The sequence below is a fragment of the Aquila chrysaetos genome, chromosome 10 (assembly GCF_900496995.4).
Source record: "Aquila chrysaetos chrysaetos chromosome 10, bAquChr1.4, whole genome shotgun sequence".
Classification (NCBI taxonomy): Eukaryota; Metazoa; Chordata; class Aves; order Accipitriformes; family Accipitridae; genus Aquila; species Aquila chrysaetos.
In genome coordinates this window covers 15,399,792-15,414,638 of record NC_044013.1, presented here as the reverse complement: position 1 = coordinate 15,414,638, position 14,847 = coordinate 15,399,792, and the positions used below count along the sequence as shown (strand labels likewise).

General features: G+C 37.6%; 1 protein-coding gene across 20 annotated transcripts in view; it reads right to left on the bottom strand.

Moving 5' to 3' along the window:
- Positions 1-14,847, bottom strand: part of DLG1 (discs large MAGUK scaffold protein 1) — a 172,919-nt gene that overhangs the window by 150,748 nt on the left and 7,324 nt on the right. For all 20 annotated transcript variants that reach the window (XM_030027191.2, XM_030027193.2, XM_030027194.2 and 17 more), the window contains exon 3: positions 6,931-7,097. In XM_030027191.2, the coding sequence (XP_029883051.1) occupies positions 6,931-7,097 (167 nt within the window). The remainder of the gene's footprint in view (positions 1-6,930; positions 7,098-14,847) is intronic.

The following is a 14,847-nucleotide window of genomic DNA, read 5'->3' as shown; positions in this document are numbered from 1 at the left end:
GAAGACAGTGCAATAGGTCTGGGATTTTCCCAGGAACAGTTTGCTATTATGACAGGTATGACTGACTGCATTTGTAAAGGCCAGGTGAGGATACTGCAGTTAACAAAATTCAGAAACAGAAAAACAGAACTAGAGTATCCTGCTGCTTTAATAACACACTCTACATATGCAGGTATCTCTTCCCGAGATTTCCTCTGAGATCCTGATTAACTGCTTGATGCACAATTCCTTTTTGAATACGAACTGCTACTGATTAAACACAGATTTTTTTCATTCCACTAGAAACCATACATCCAAAGTTCTTTCCTCTAGACTAATCTCAGCTCATCTTATTAAGAAGTTACACAAAACTATCAAAATCTTACAAAGGTTAAAAAGACATTACCGCTTACTTTGTAAACAAAACCAATTCCCATATTGTAGGTGAAAATTAGGTTAGCTTAACTCTATCCCTTTTCAAAATATTCACGTTGACTATTATTTGTGTTTTTACAGATATTGAGCAAACTGAACACGAGCCTGCAGTATGCCTTAATAGCAAAGGAGGTTAACAGGAGCTGCATTAGCAGAAACGCAGTCAGTAGTATCAAGCAAAAACTATCAGTCCCCTTTGCTTGGCACTTCTAATAAGGCATCTGGAATATTGCATTCAGTTTTGGGCCCCCAATACGACAAGAATGTTGATAACATGGAGCAAGTTCTGCAGAGAGCCATTAAGATGGTGAGGGGGCTGCAAGACTTGCCCCTTAAAGAGAGGATAAGGGCACGGGGCTTGTTTTAGGTTTGAGAAAAAAGTTCAGTGGAACCTAAAAGCAGGCTTCCAGTACCTACAAGGAGGCCACCCAGAAAACAGAGCCAAGCGCATGTTGCATGATGGAAAGACATGAGAAACCGCAGATAAACTGAAACAGACATTTCAATCAGAAACAAGGAAAAGCTTTTTCACCACGAGGACAGCCAAGCATTGGAACAGATCAGCCAGAAAGGTTTTGCAGTTCACATCCTTGGAGGTTATCAAGGCTCAGCTAGTTGAAACCCTTTGCAACCTAACCAACCTCACAGGTGAGCCTGAATTATTTTATGATTCCAAGATGTTTAGAGAGTTTCATTTTCAACCTACATTGGCATCAAATTTAGCTGACGTCTATAATTTCAGCTATTTTCCTTACTTCCTCTTTTGCTTTCTTTTAATAAGACATTGGCAAAAGGCCTTAGAAGACAGTGAGCCAGACAATCTCTCTACATGCCAGACACTAACACATAGGCATGGGCAGATAAATGGGGAAACCACAGATCACACCAAAGTACTTCAGCCACCATTACTCACTAAATACAGAGATCTGTTAGCCCAACTGTAAGACACTCCAGATCGAGTTCCAGCACCTAAGAGAAAACATGTTCGGGGGGGGGGGGGTGTTCAACATCTAAAATGAAATTGTGTGTACCTTTCATTCAAGCTAAACAGCAAACACTTTTTAACTTCACTACTCAGATTTAAAACTATCACAATATTAACACATACCCTACAGATTAAAAAAAGAGACAACTATTTCCTTAGCAATACACTACTCAATTAGGTCAAAGGAGATTTCTACCAGTGATTCAAGTTTCACCACGTTATTTCTCAAACACAAACTATCCCACCTACAGATGGCACTACAGATCACAGCAAACAGCTTAAAAGACTGCTCCCTCCTGTACACATACTTCTCTCACCCGATTACTAGCGTTGAGATATCTCGGTTTAGATTTGTTAGCTGCTTTGCCAATGCACACCTAAAACTCAGTATTTCATGCACATAAGAAAAAGGTATGCACCTTTCGTCCTTTTCAAATTGAATCTATATTCTGGGTTTTTTGCTAGTTCCTAGTACTGAAAGGCTTAACATTCCTTTCCTGCTTATCACTTTTTTCCTTTTTTTTGCCTCATCATCTTTTTTGTACTGGAGATTAAAACAAATAAAACTGTCAAATAAGGTTCCAGGAAATATAAAGGATAGAAAAGAAAACAGATTGCTGTGAACAGGAAAACTGCAATCTGTAGCTCTAGCTTTCCCTAATACAATACCTATGGGGATTACAAACTCTAGCCTTCTGATCCAGAAGTAGGAAGGCAAAAGCAGAACTAGGCTATGTCCCATCTAAAGTCCTCAGGCAACCTAAGCTTGTATACAACAATTCTATGTATATACACAAGAACACATTGCTAAAAAGCCATTCCCAAAGTCAGCTGTGTAGAAAGTTCTTGTAATACAATCCTTAATCATTTTAGGGAAGCATTATATTCCCACTTTCAAGCAACTCTCATATATACCATCACAGTGTGAGCTGGAAGAACACTCATTTGGCCCAGAATAACTACAGCAAAAATGTATCATTAAGGTAAAAGTAACAGGGTTGAAAGGTATTACTTCCAAGGCTAATGATTTGCAAGCAAAACTGTCCCATTCTTATCACCTGCAGTCCTACCAGCCTGGCAAACAATAGAGTAGGGCTAAAATAATCTCAAAGCACATCTGGTATGCCAATCTGGTTGTATCTGGTTAATGAACTAATACTGAATTGGGCAGCAGCCTTTCGAGTCTAAAAAGTGACAGTTTCTGTTAAAAAAAAAAAAAAAAAAAAGCTGGCTATGAACAAAATCAGATATACTAAACTCAAGTTCCCTCCAATCTCTAGTAAATTTCAGCAAGCAAAACAAATCATTAGATTAAACACATGCTGTACCAGAATTGTTATGCCCTTGGGTTGATCAAAACCAAATATATTTAAAAAAAACCCTAAGTACCTAAAAAAGAAGCATATTATTGAAATGAAAATGCATTAAGTTTTACAAGATAAAAACATTAATTTCCAGGTACTACATATAACATGTATATGGAATATAAACTGTCAATACATAAGAATTTCTCCTCATAATTTTTATTACATTTCAAAATACTGAGGGAAAGGTATTGCCTTACAGGTATATGAAGAAAAAGGTCACTGAAGAAAGAATTAAGGCCAATAAAATGTACAAGATTATATGTTTACTGCAACAACTTCCACATATATTTGAAAGCTAAACTAAGACATTCAGATATACTAGAAAAAGCAAATGAAACCAACACTGATCTACCACTCTTCAAAATTGCCCACCTTTACAACTATAATGTGGAAGTAGTATTCTAACTCATGAAATACAAGGCAACGTTTACTGTAGGTGAAAGAGACTGTGAGAAAAGTTTCGTTTCAGTTTCACATAAACTAGGATCAACACCAATATATGCAACTGTGCTTTTAAATACTGGCAGTAAATGTAAAATCTGACCTTCATATACTGAAGGTCCAACAACTGTCTGACATTCACATGATACTCGAGACAAAAAATCCGAAGGAAGACAGGTGGCTTTGTCATAAATGTTCAAGTCTGGGCCACTTAGAAAAATAACAAAATAATCCACACTATGTCAGGTTCTGTTAGGTAACACTACAAACCATGACCACCAGACTGTACTGGAGAAGCAGTTGCATTATCTATCAAACAGTTCAACTGAGAACATACACTTATGTCTATGGTGAGACTTGCCAAATTAAGCCATTCTTTCTTTCAACACGTTACTGATCTTGCCATGATAATGTGCCTCTCATCGATGGCACTGCATCAATGACAAGTCCTTGTATTAGTGGCAGTCTGCTAGCACATGAAAATAAAAACTAAAGATGCAACTTCATAATTAAATTACACCTTCATGTGCATCTTCATGTAAAATTTAGAAAGATACAGGGACAACACTACCCTTTAACTGGTAAATTAATCTTTCTTATTGTAGACATCTTGCTCACAAAATAAGCACACTTTTATAGGATAAGCTCTCCAGTGTCTGGAGGGGTAACAGGGGAGAATAATCACAAAGCCTGGATTTAACAGTATGCACTATTCTGCACTTCAGATTTCAGCAGGTTTCCCCTATCGGGGAAGCACAACACATGTGCTACAGTTGGAACATCATAACACAAGTCTCATAGCAGCAGACATTTGCTTCACAATCCCAGCTGCTGGAATTAGGAGGTTGTTTAACAATAACAAAATGGTTTGGTAGGGACATAAATCCTCAAGTCCATTACACTGTTCCAAGGTGTATTAGAGGAAAAAAAAAAAATCCAACATTTAAGCCATTTAAGACAGTTATGCTGCCATTAAAGACCTTCAGTAAGGGAGACTGCCCATGTGCATCTATTCTGGTGCTCAGGAAAACATTTAAAACATTTTTGTTAAGCCTACTACTATAGTGTGTGTCTAATACATCTTGTATAGGCACAAACTATCTCTTTTCCATTTGCCTACAAACACATGAAAATTCTGTTTCCCAATTAAGTGTTCAATTCTTTCAAGTAGCACCAAATCTTTCCATCAGTCTTCATTTATTTTCAAGCTATAGATCTTCCTCATCAGTCCCCTCTAAGCACTTAAATTCTTCTACATCTTTTTTGCACCATAGTACCTTAAATTTGACATTGTCAATATTTGACATCTGCTCCAACAAAGCCTTATGCAGACCAAGTAGAACAGAACAGTTTTACACCACACTCTTATGTCAATAAGGTGTTTCTTTTAGTGTATTAACATATCATGGCTGACTCACCTTGAGATTAAAAAAGGACCCAGATCTTTTCTGAGAAACCACTTTTAACTATTCAACTTCTATGGGTGCTACTTTAGCACAACCAAAGTGCAGGACACTGTACTTGGTCCTGCTGAACTAAAGCCTGCCCATTAATTATTTCAACTGCTCATGGCTTCATTCTAGTCTTAGTTTCTGAAGTAGCAACACACCATTCTCTTCCCATGGTTTAATTTATAATTTAATCAGGGTATTTTCACTAATAACTCAAACTAGGATGCATTTTTTTGGAAACTTTAACTGATATATTATTTCAAAAGGTAGCCTGTGAAACCATGCCAAAAGTTTTACCAACGTCAGAATTTATCACATTTGCTGTTTCTTCCTACCACAAGAACTATTACCACGTTAGAAAGAAACTGTTTGACAAAACTGTTACCAACAACTACGATGGCTATTATTTGGCTCCTTTATCACTTTCAAAGAGCTACAAAAAGACTGTAGAATCATTCGCTGTACCTGTTAAACCTGGATCCTCCCTTCCTGCCTTGCTGCTACACACACCCTTTTTAAAAGATAGCATTTGCCCATCTGCAATTTTCTGGAACTTCATCCATCCTCTGTGACTAAGGGCAACTCTAATGACTCTTAAATTGCCTCATTAAGCTTTTTGCACAGGCAAACATGAAATGTATTTGAGCCAGCTTATTAAAAACCACCTCACTAGACAAAATAAAATTTGCCTATCCTTGCCTACCCTATTGTCTACAGTCCATTTTACTCCTGCTTCTAAGAAACTACTTCCACCATACCTTCAGAAAGACAAGTTCTACAGCTCTAAGCCTAAGATTTAGATGATGGCATACAAGTAAATAGCACAAAGGTGTTTTCAATACTATTTCTCATATACCCTAGCATTACTCCATTTTCTCCAAAGATGACAATTCTTAGAGAAAAGTTTCATTAAGGTGACTGTAATGACAGTGGCCTTCTCTATGCAATTTCAGGTAACTAAGATTGCAAAGAGACATGTAATTTAAGTTTTCCAGCGCATAATCAAGATTCATAAATATCAAAGTAAAATAATCCATTCCTACACTGCAAGTTCAACTAGACTTTTAATCTCTCAGTGTTCAATTACTTACAAACCTGAAAAATATGGTATACCTCGGCTGCTCAGTTTTTTCACATAAAGACATTTTAGTGATTGTTCTTGGCAATATATAACTCTTGTCCTTGGCTAGGCTGATCTTTTATCTACTAGCCATTTTCTACTTTGAAAGAACACAACACAAATCCTAGATTTCCTCTACAGTTTCCTTTAAGGCATTTCTGACACATTTCATACTAGCTTCAATATGACAAATTTCAGAAAAGCTACAATAAGCACAAGCACTTTTTTTTTTTTAACTGCACAAACTCACTAGCACATCACACACTTGCCTATGTTCTGCAGCTACGTGGACTTTCTTACACAGTCCAAACAGCCTCTGATAGAGTTCAGTAAGGCATCCTAACCACCTTATCTCACTGGGTAGTACAAGCTCCCGAGCTTCCCTGCAGGCTGCAGCACTAGTCCGTTGGCTCTTCTCCCCTAGTGCTCTTTCTGAGCCCTATTACCATTTCATGAAAACATGTCATCATAGCACACTGCCTTCAGTTATTACTGAGAAGCTCGCACGCCTTTTCCAATGCCATCAGTATTGCAGGCACACTTGAAACAAAGTTCACCTCTCTGGGGACAATTAATAGGTCTGATGCAAATAAATTCAAGCAACATTGTAACTTTAACTTGGGCAGGGAGATCTTGATTTAGTGAAAATATACATCAATGTGCATTTCCCTGCTCAGTTTTCTCACCACTCATGAGTGACAACTGGATTTGTGTAGTTTTCCAAAAAAAGTCCTTCCAGAACACAGCTATATAAGTAGCAGAGAATTTCTTATGAACAGACTGAAAAGTTTACTATCAGAAAGATACAGCTTCAGATTTCCCAAATTATTAATGAAGTAGTGACTGAAGAGTCGTCAGTATGGATGAGTATAAGAATACTAAGCCTGTCAGTGAGGTTCCAAATTCAGACCATAAATCCAATTTAATGGTCACTTAATGGTATATTTGACAAACAAGTTTATAAATTTTTGACTAAGCAAAATGCACACATCTTATTAAACATTTCAATAATTAAATCCCCTATAACTATTGATCTTAATAATGTACGTTTTCTATAGAAATAAATATTTTATAAAATGAAGGAAGTGTAGAGAACAATGTTGAACTAATAATCTCAATAAGAAAAATAAGACAGAGATTTCTGTATCATACCTCTACACTTGGGCTAAGGCTGCTTGGCAGTGTTTCTGATGTCACTGTTGTGCTTGGAAGGCTGGAGAAGTCCCAGGTATTCACAGGCTGTATTGGTTCAGATGTCTGAGAGTGATCAGTGCATTTTGGATTGTCCAATAAGGTCACTTCATAAAATTCTTGAATATCTAAAGATGTGAAAAAATTGAGAAGTTAGGCTTTATAGTTACTATAACATTCTGATTTTAACATCTTCCTGCAAAACAAATTTGATACCTGCTACTTTATCTACCTATTACAGATGAAGGTGTATCACCAAGATCACATGAATCTCCCCACAGGATACACAACTCGCTCTCTGCACCCCACCATCTCAGAGCCTATGTGTCCCCACTCACTTTGGGCTTCTGCCACTGACCCCAGTAGCATGACCTGCAGCAGGAACAGCAGAAGCACATGGAATAACTGCAGTGGGATAGCAGAAGTGATGGGGGGAGGTCTATGCTTCAAGTTACGGTATACATAATTTCAGCTAATGGAGCCTTTGGTTATCTGAAATCTACTGTTCAAAGGCAATATTAGAAGGTCCTTTTTGTGGTATATGTTTTAATTAAATGACCACAGAAATATAAGTATATTGATGAAATTGGCAAGAGAGAGAAGTTGCAAGAAGTTAGGAAAAAGGAGATTGATCAGGATGGGTCATCATCTGCTTTTTCAGTCTAAGTAACAGAAATAGGATGAAACTTCTAACAGTATGAATTACAAGTCATACGTACGAACTAATAAACAGCTTTTTCTATAACCCTGAAGATTCAGCTGGAAACTTCTGGGGAACAAGAATCTGGCTGCATTAGGGTTTTTTTATTGACATCCTATCCATTACATAAAGCACCAACAAAAATAACACAATCTGAAGAAACATCAAAGGTGTTCATACTTTCTATGAAGTATAAGCATATGAAACTTGCTACCACAACTGTAATCACATCCGTAAACACTCATATTAAAACAAATAAATAAATAAATCTGAAAAGGTATAGGCTAAGGGAAGGGCAGACAAATGAAGTTGTCTTGTAAAGCTTTTAGTCTCTTCTTTGAAGTAGAAGTCTGCTAAACAGGAGCTGTAAACTCGTGTTTTAAATTACACCAATTTCACAGAAGACAAACACAGACACAGTTAGCCCAAGAAGTAAATAGGACCCAGCCATGAATGAGGACTCCAATCTGCAGAATCTTGTACCTCTTCAGCAGCTGCCCAGCATCACTAACAGAGGTACAATAACTAATTCCTTTATAGAGCTGCACCACAAAAGAAAGACCACGCAAATAAGAGAAGTCTTACTGTTGATGGTGTTCCAGTCTTAGATTTTTTTTATATAGACATTGCACTCCTGCTCTCTACCAGTTCAGAAAACAGCAATTCTCAAATTCCATTTGTATCTTTTCTCTGAGCAAGAGTCAAATTCCTATCAACTGCTTACATTAATTTTTAAAGTCATACTTGCTGTTAGCGCTGTTGATTGGAAGAAATAGCAGTGAGGGTTGTGGAAGATGTTAAGTGACCTAGATATACAGGAGCAAAGCAGCCTAAGAGATACAAATTGCCTTTAAAACTATCTTTCACATTAGCTCCCTCAGTTGCAAATTTGCCTTGTAGCTGCATTAACATTAATACATCAATCAAGCACACCAAGTAAAGATTCCCCCCCCCAGCAGAGAGTACTTTGTATATTAAAATAGGCAGTCATTTAAGTTGATTCTATAGCTGCAATCCACAGCAACCAAGCCAGGAAGATCACTACATTATTTATGGGAAGGGGTTATTTGTGCAACTGTTTTGCAACAGAAATCTAGGGCACCGATTCTCAATTCTGCTACTACTCTTCTAAGTCCCTGCCAGCATAGGTAGCCATTTATTTATACCGCAGAATGACTTGTTTCAAAAAGCACATTTCCCATACATCTTCTCCACTTCGCTATGAAGGACACCACAATAGACTTACTATTGAAAGATATCACAAATACATACACCACTTAATAAGGTTATTAGTTTCTGTTTATCCTGAAATTGCTCCAAATCTGCAAAAAAAGTTTCTAGGAACTTGGGTGTCTATATGATAATATCTAGTTGTTGTTGTGGGTTTTTTTAAAGAAAAAAAAAAAAGAACACATTTATTTGCATTTTTACTATTCAGAATACAAACATTAAGTACTTAGAAATATAAACAAGCAGTATATGCACCCTGAATGCATTAGGTCCACAAGGAATGAGTGCTGGACATTTACATTTTTTAAAGCCAGAAACTCAGGCCATATTAAATTCAACCTAAAAAATTTCTTCTGGTCTACTGCTACATATCAGCTCACAAAAAGATCTCGCCACATGAACACACTTAACTATCTACTGAAGTCATATTAATCTGTGGATGCATTATTGACATATGAAAAGTTATAACATTTTCCTAATTCTTACAAATGGCAGGTAGTAAAATACTAATTTTTTTAGTTACATTTACGGTTAGATTCCCTCTTCAAGCTAGATGTGCTCTTTTCACATCCCAGCCCCTTCCTCCCACATTAATTCCAAGACACATTAGATCTCAAACTAAGTTAGAGAAAACTAAGCTACAGAAAAATAATTCAGATCAGATATCACATAACAGTAAAACAAAACACAGATGGGGAACATTTCTAACTAAAGGGGGAACATTGAAAGAACAGCTGACTGACAAAAAATAGGAGCACAAAGTTTCAGGAAAGCCAAAGTGACAAAAAGTGATGAATGGTAGGCAACACAGAAAATCATCCTGGAATTATGTCAGCTTACAAGTAAAACCACATTAAGTAGCCAAATCAACAATATGTTTGATGGCAACAAGAATAAAAGTCTATACAAAGCAAGTGACAGACCACCAGTTCTGAATAGGAGGACTCTTAAGACATGAAAAAGAAAATTATTTTTCTTAACTTATTACTAATGTGAAAAGCTAAGCAGTGGTGACAAACACAGGGGGGGGTTCAGTATTCATTACAGTAGAAGTTGACCAACTACAAGCACTTTGCTGGTGTATCTCCCCTCTCCCCCTTCTTGTATTCTGCACTCATCTCTGTTTTGTTCTTCGAACAGGCTCATTCACCAGTAATGTGATCCACTAGAAGCTAAAACTTCTCACTCTTAAAGCAAACAAGAAAGAGTTATCTACCGAATATAAATTAAAACCCAAATCTACTTCACAAGTGAGTTCCAGGTTCACTAAAAACCACAACATAGTTAATTAAAAGAACAGCAGAACTGCAGAAGCAAACAAATTCTTACAACGTCTCCTAAATTAAGTATATTTGATGGCGCTTCAAGAGCCTACATCAATCCTATCTAGAGGATCTGCCTCCAAGGACAAGGATTCCAACCAGCAACATGACACCATTCCTTCAGATAGATTTCTTGCCTGCTCCTTAGAAATGAGACATAAGGCCTCTGCTTGCCATTTCTGCTGGTATGTGGAACGTCTGATACTTTTTGCTATATATTCAACAGAGAGTACGCTTGTAATCAGGATAACTTAAGATCAGTGCATGTTCTAAAAATCTTATTGTCAAGCCAAGGTCCCCACAAATACCTTTCCGCAGGAAAGGAACATGTAATTTTAGTATAGTCAGCTAGTAAAATAAAGCTGAGCAGAATTATCCTCTGTATTCACTTATGCATGAACCTTTTGGCAACTGTAACTTTGCAAGTCGCAAGTCAGAGATGGGATAATTGCATTTTCTTAAGGGAACTGTGTAGCCCCATAAACAAGGTGTTGACATTGCTTGTAACAGGCCATGGGCCTCATGTTAAGCTAATAACCAGGCCTCTGGACTTGCCTTGGCCTGCCTGGAGCATTGTTTTAGCTTGTCCAACTCTAACAGCAATTATCTAAAGACCAAGTGACTTACCTAATTTGTATGGCTTTTACTTAGCTTCGGACACTTGTGTGATATAAATATATATAAAACCAATAGGTGTTACAGGTAATATATATAGAATATATATATAACATATATATGCAAATTCTGATATTTAAATATTGTTTATGTATAAGCTGTGCGTATATTATATATAAATATTTATAAAAATAGGGTGTTACATCACACAACTGTCCGAAGCTAAGTAAAAGCTATACATAAGTACATGCGCACACACAGGCTGTATATGCAAGTAAGAGGGTGTGTATGTATTTTTGTAGCTAATAGATATCAATAACAAGTATTTATTCTGTAGGGAATGAATTACCCATGACCCCAGAATAAAAAGCTGCGTAGAGGAGCACAAGCACAGAACGACAGCAGAGGCCTTGACAATAAAGGCACAGGATACCGTCAGAGGCCTCAAGGCTATAAACAACTCACCAACGGCTAATTGCTAGTCAAAGGAAACCAACATTGAGAACTGGGCAAAAACAGTTTGGGGGATAACAGAACAAAGCAGCAGCATCCAGCATATGTAAAACACAACATATATACAAGAAATTCAAATGTAACATGGAACTGCAAAGTAATGAAAAAAAGAACGAAGCACAGAGTATGTTAGCAAACAGAAATAATCTCAAGAAAACACAACAGTGAATAGGAAGAAACCATCAACACCGTACATCTCCATAGGAAGGATTCCCTCTACCACTCAGTCTCCCATTCCCTGTTCTTCCCTGCCCATATTTTAATAGGTTTTGGCTTTCTAACAAGTATTAAGCAACTCACTGTAATTTTTTACATGATGTTGTTCTTTAGGTTTCTGATGTTGGACCTTTAACATTATGGTATAGAGGGAATCACTAAAATTTCATTGGCATTTACTACTTATCTACCTGAAAGGAGGTTGTAGCAAGGTGGGTGTCCGTCACTTCTCCCAAGTAACAAGCAATAGGACAAGAGGAAATGGCCTCAGGTTGCGCCAGGTGAGGTTCAGATTAGATATTAGGAAAAATTTCTTCACCGAAAGGGTTATCAAGCATTGGAACAGGCTGCCCAGGGAAGTGGTTGAGTCACCATCCCTGGAGGTATTTAAAAGACGTGTAGATGTGGCATTTAGGGACATGGTTTACTGGTGGACTTGGCAGTGTTAGCATAATGGTTGGACTCAATGATCTTAAAGGTCCTTTCCAACCTAAATGATTCTATGATTTTTATTTTTTTTTTAAATTAAAAGCAGTCCTTTGATGATCATGGTAACTTACTGTCTTTAGGCTTTGCGTTTTTACACTTTAAGCATCTTGACCGCTTGTGGGTTATAGCTGATTTTTCTTAAATAAATGCCAGGAAATTCCATACAACCTTAACATTTCATGGACTAAAACACTGACACATTTACTACAACAGACTGTACTGGACACTGTGCATGTAAAACAGTGAACTGTTGTCCTTACACCATACGCTACACAAAGTTGCAAACTGCAACCACAATATACAGGAAGTTAACAACCACATTTGTATATGCTGTATTAACTGTATCCTCATTTGAAGATTTTCAGTTTTAGTGTACTCAACAGCTTTGTGCATGAGCAAGAGTTAATTTAGGAAGTTCACGTTTGTTTTCTTTTTGCTCATTTTTTATAAACTCTGAATTAATATTTTGCATTCTAAAACACAAAGGGGAAGGGTCACCTCCCTCGACCTGCTGGCAATACTTTGTCTAATGCAGCCCAGGATACCATTCACTGTCTTTGCCGCAAGGGCACACTGCTTGCTCATGTTCAACTTGGTGTCCACCAGGACCCGCAGGTCCTTCTCTGCTAAATTGCTTTCCAGCTGGGTGGCACACAGCATATATTGGTACATGGGATTGTTCCTCCCCAGGTGCTAGACTTTGCACTTCTCCTTGTTGAACTCCATGAGGTTCCTGTCAGCCTATTTCTCCAGCCTGTCGAGGTCCCTCTGCACAGCAGCATGACCAGGATTTATGTGCTCCAGCTACATAGTTAATTCTGCACTGACATTGATGAGGCATTCCTTTCTGATAGATTTTCAGCAGCAGAACAAACCAATTTCAGCCAACAAAGTCAGCAAGTCAGAAAACCACCAGATACATATGCATCAACATACAGATTTCACTGCACAAAGCATTTCAATACCAGCTTTGTTCAGAAGAACCTTTCAGAGCAACCATGCTCCCTCAGGCTTGCAAGCAACCAAGGAGCTTATGAATTCTTTCAGAAATTGACTTATTTCAGTGTAGCATTTCACTTGAAGATCCATCCATATAAGCAATTCCTTTGTCACCTCTCATTGGTCTGCCTCTTCTCAGACATACACTCATCCAAATACAGCACATACAAATGCCTGTTTTTGTCAAATATGGGTAACTTCATAAACAAACAGGTCTGTTAAGAATTTGACTACCTGTACTTTGTCCAGGAAGAGGTGTCATGCCATTACAAATTAAGTACTTCTCTAATTCTAGGGGGGGTGGAGGGGGTGGTAAAGACATCTTTCTTTCTTAGGGCTCCCTGCCAAAGCACCTGAAGCACTGAAAACTTCGGTCTTAAAACTACTAGCAAGGAAAACACAGGTCAACATGTTATTTCAGTTCAGAGCACTTTGAGATGTGAGGCATCTGTGAAATTCTTCGCAGCCCTACATAATGAATGTATAGACAAAATCTAAGTAGAGTCACGATCACCATCAGAACAGGCAAGAGTCTGCCAATGCTAGACTTCCATTCTTCAGTTGTAAAGAACTCCTACTATTTCTAACAAAGTCTCAATCCTGCATGCTTACTTCACCTGCTGTATCAAGCCAAGAATATCCATTTAACACAAGTAAACCAAGACTTGAAAAGTATATTATTAGTGATCAAGAAGAAAATACAAAACACAAAGAAATGCTTCATATCCATTTAGCAAGCCAACGACCAGAGTCAACTAACTACTCTCTCTGTGTATTCATTGGTTGTGTTGTGTCACAGTGCGTGTGTCCGGTCAAATAAATGTTTGCATTCATACTATGAAAAGTGAAAACCAGCCTCATCACAACCCATGTAAAGCCCACTCCAGTTGTTTTGGTTTTTTTTTTTTCTTCTTTAAAAAACAAAACCTACTACTGCTGTGCACAATCAAGACTTCTTAAAAAATGAAAGTTACAACTTGCAGTTCAACTTTCTTACGACACATGTTCTGGTCTACAAGATCCTTTGCTACAAGCTGCAGCATCCAACCACTCATCCTCAGCCCTTCCACTTGTTTCAGTAACTGTGTCCTAACCTTTCTGCACATACTTCTTCGCTTAACTCAAATTCCAGGAGATGCTGTTTTCCACTTCTAACACAAGTGCTCCTTAATTTGCGTTCAACTGAAACCACCCTCATCTAACCTTGGATCTAGTTGTTTGCTTTTATTCCTCTAGCTGCTTTTTACAGTCAGAGATGTTCAACCCCTTGCCAGCCTGTGCACTTACGCTTTCCAAACTGTTCATTCATATTTTCCTCTTTGCTTACTAATCACTCCTTCACCATATCTTCATGTTGTCTCTTTCCAGTTTCCCTTCAGAAACCCAGAGGGTCTTTATGTTCAGAACTAAGGTAGAAAAAACTTTAAAAAATTAAAGTTGCCATCACATAGGCAAAAATTGGCATAACAATCTTCTGCTGTCCAAACTCTTTGATTTAATACCACCTCATGCACACTTAGTCATCAACCTAAGTCTAAAAAAAAAAAAAAAAAAAGGCAAACCCAAACTAAAAACAAACTCCCAGTTATCCACCCTCTCCAAGTATCTCAACCCCAGCTGCAAATCAGCAGCCAGTATAACACTGTTGGGTTTTTTTTCCTTAAAAGATTGTATCTACCTTCTTTAGTGGTAACAAAAACCTGTCAGGGACAAAGGAAGTGTTACTATTAAGTCTTACTTGTAGGATGTCTCCTAAATAGTGTCAGTACAGGACTGAAGAGGTTTCTCTCCAGA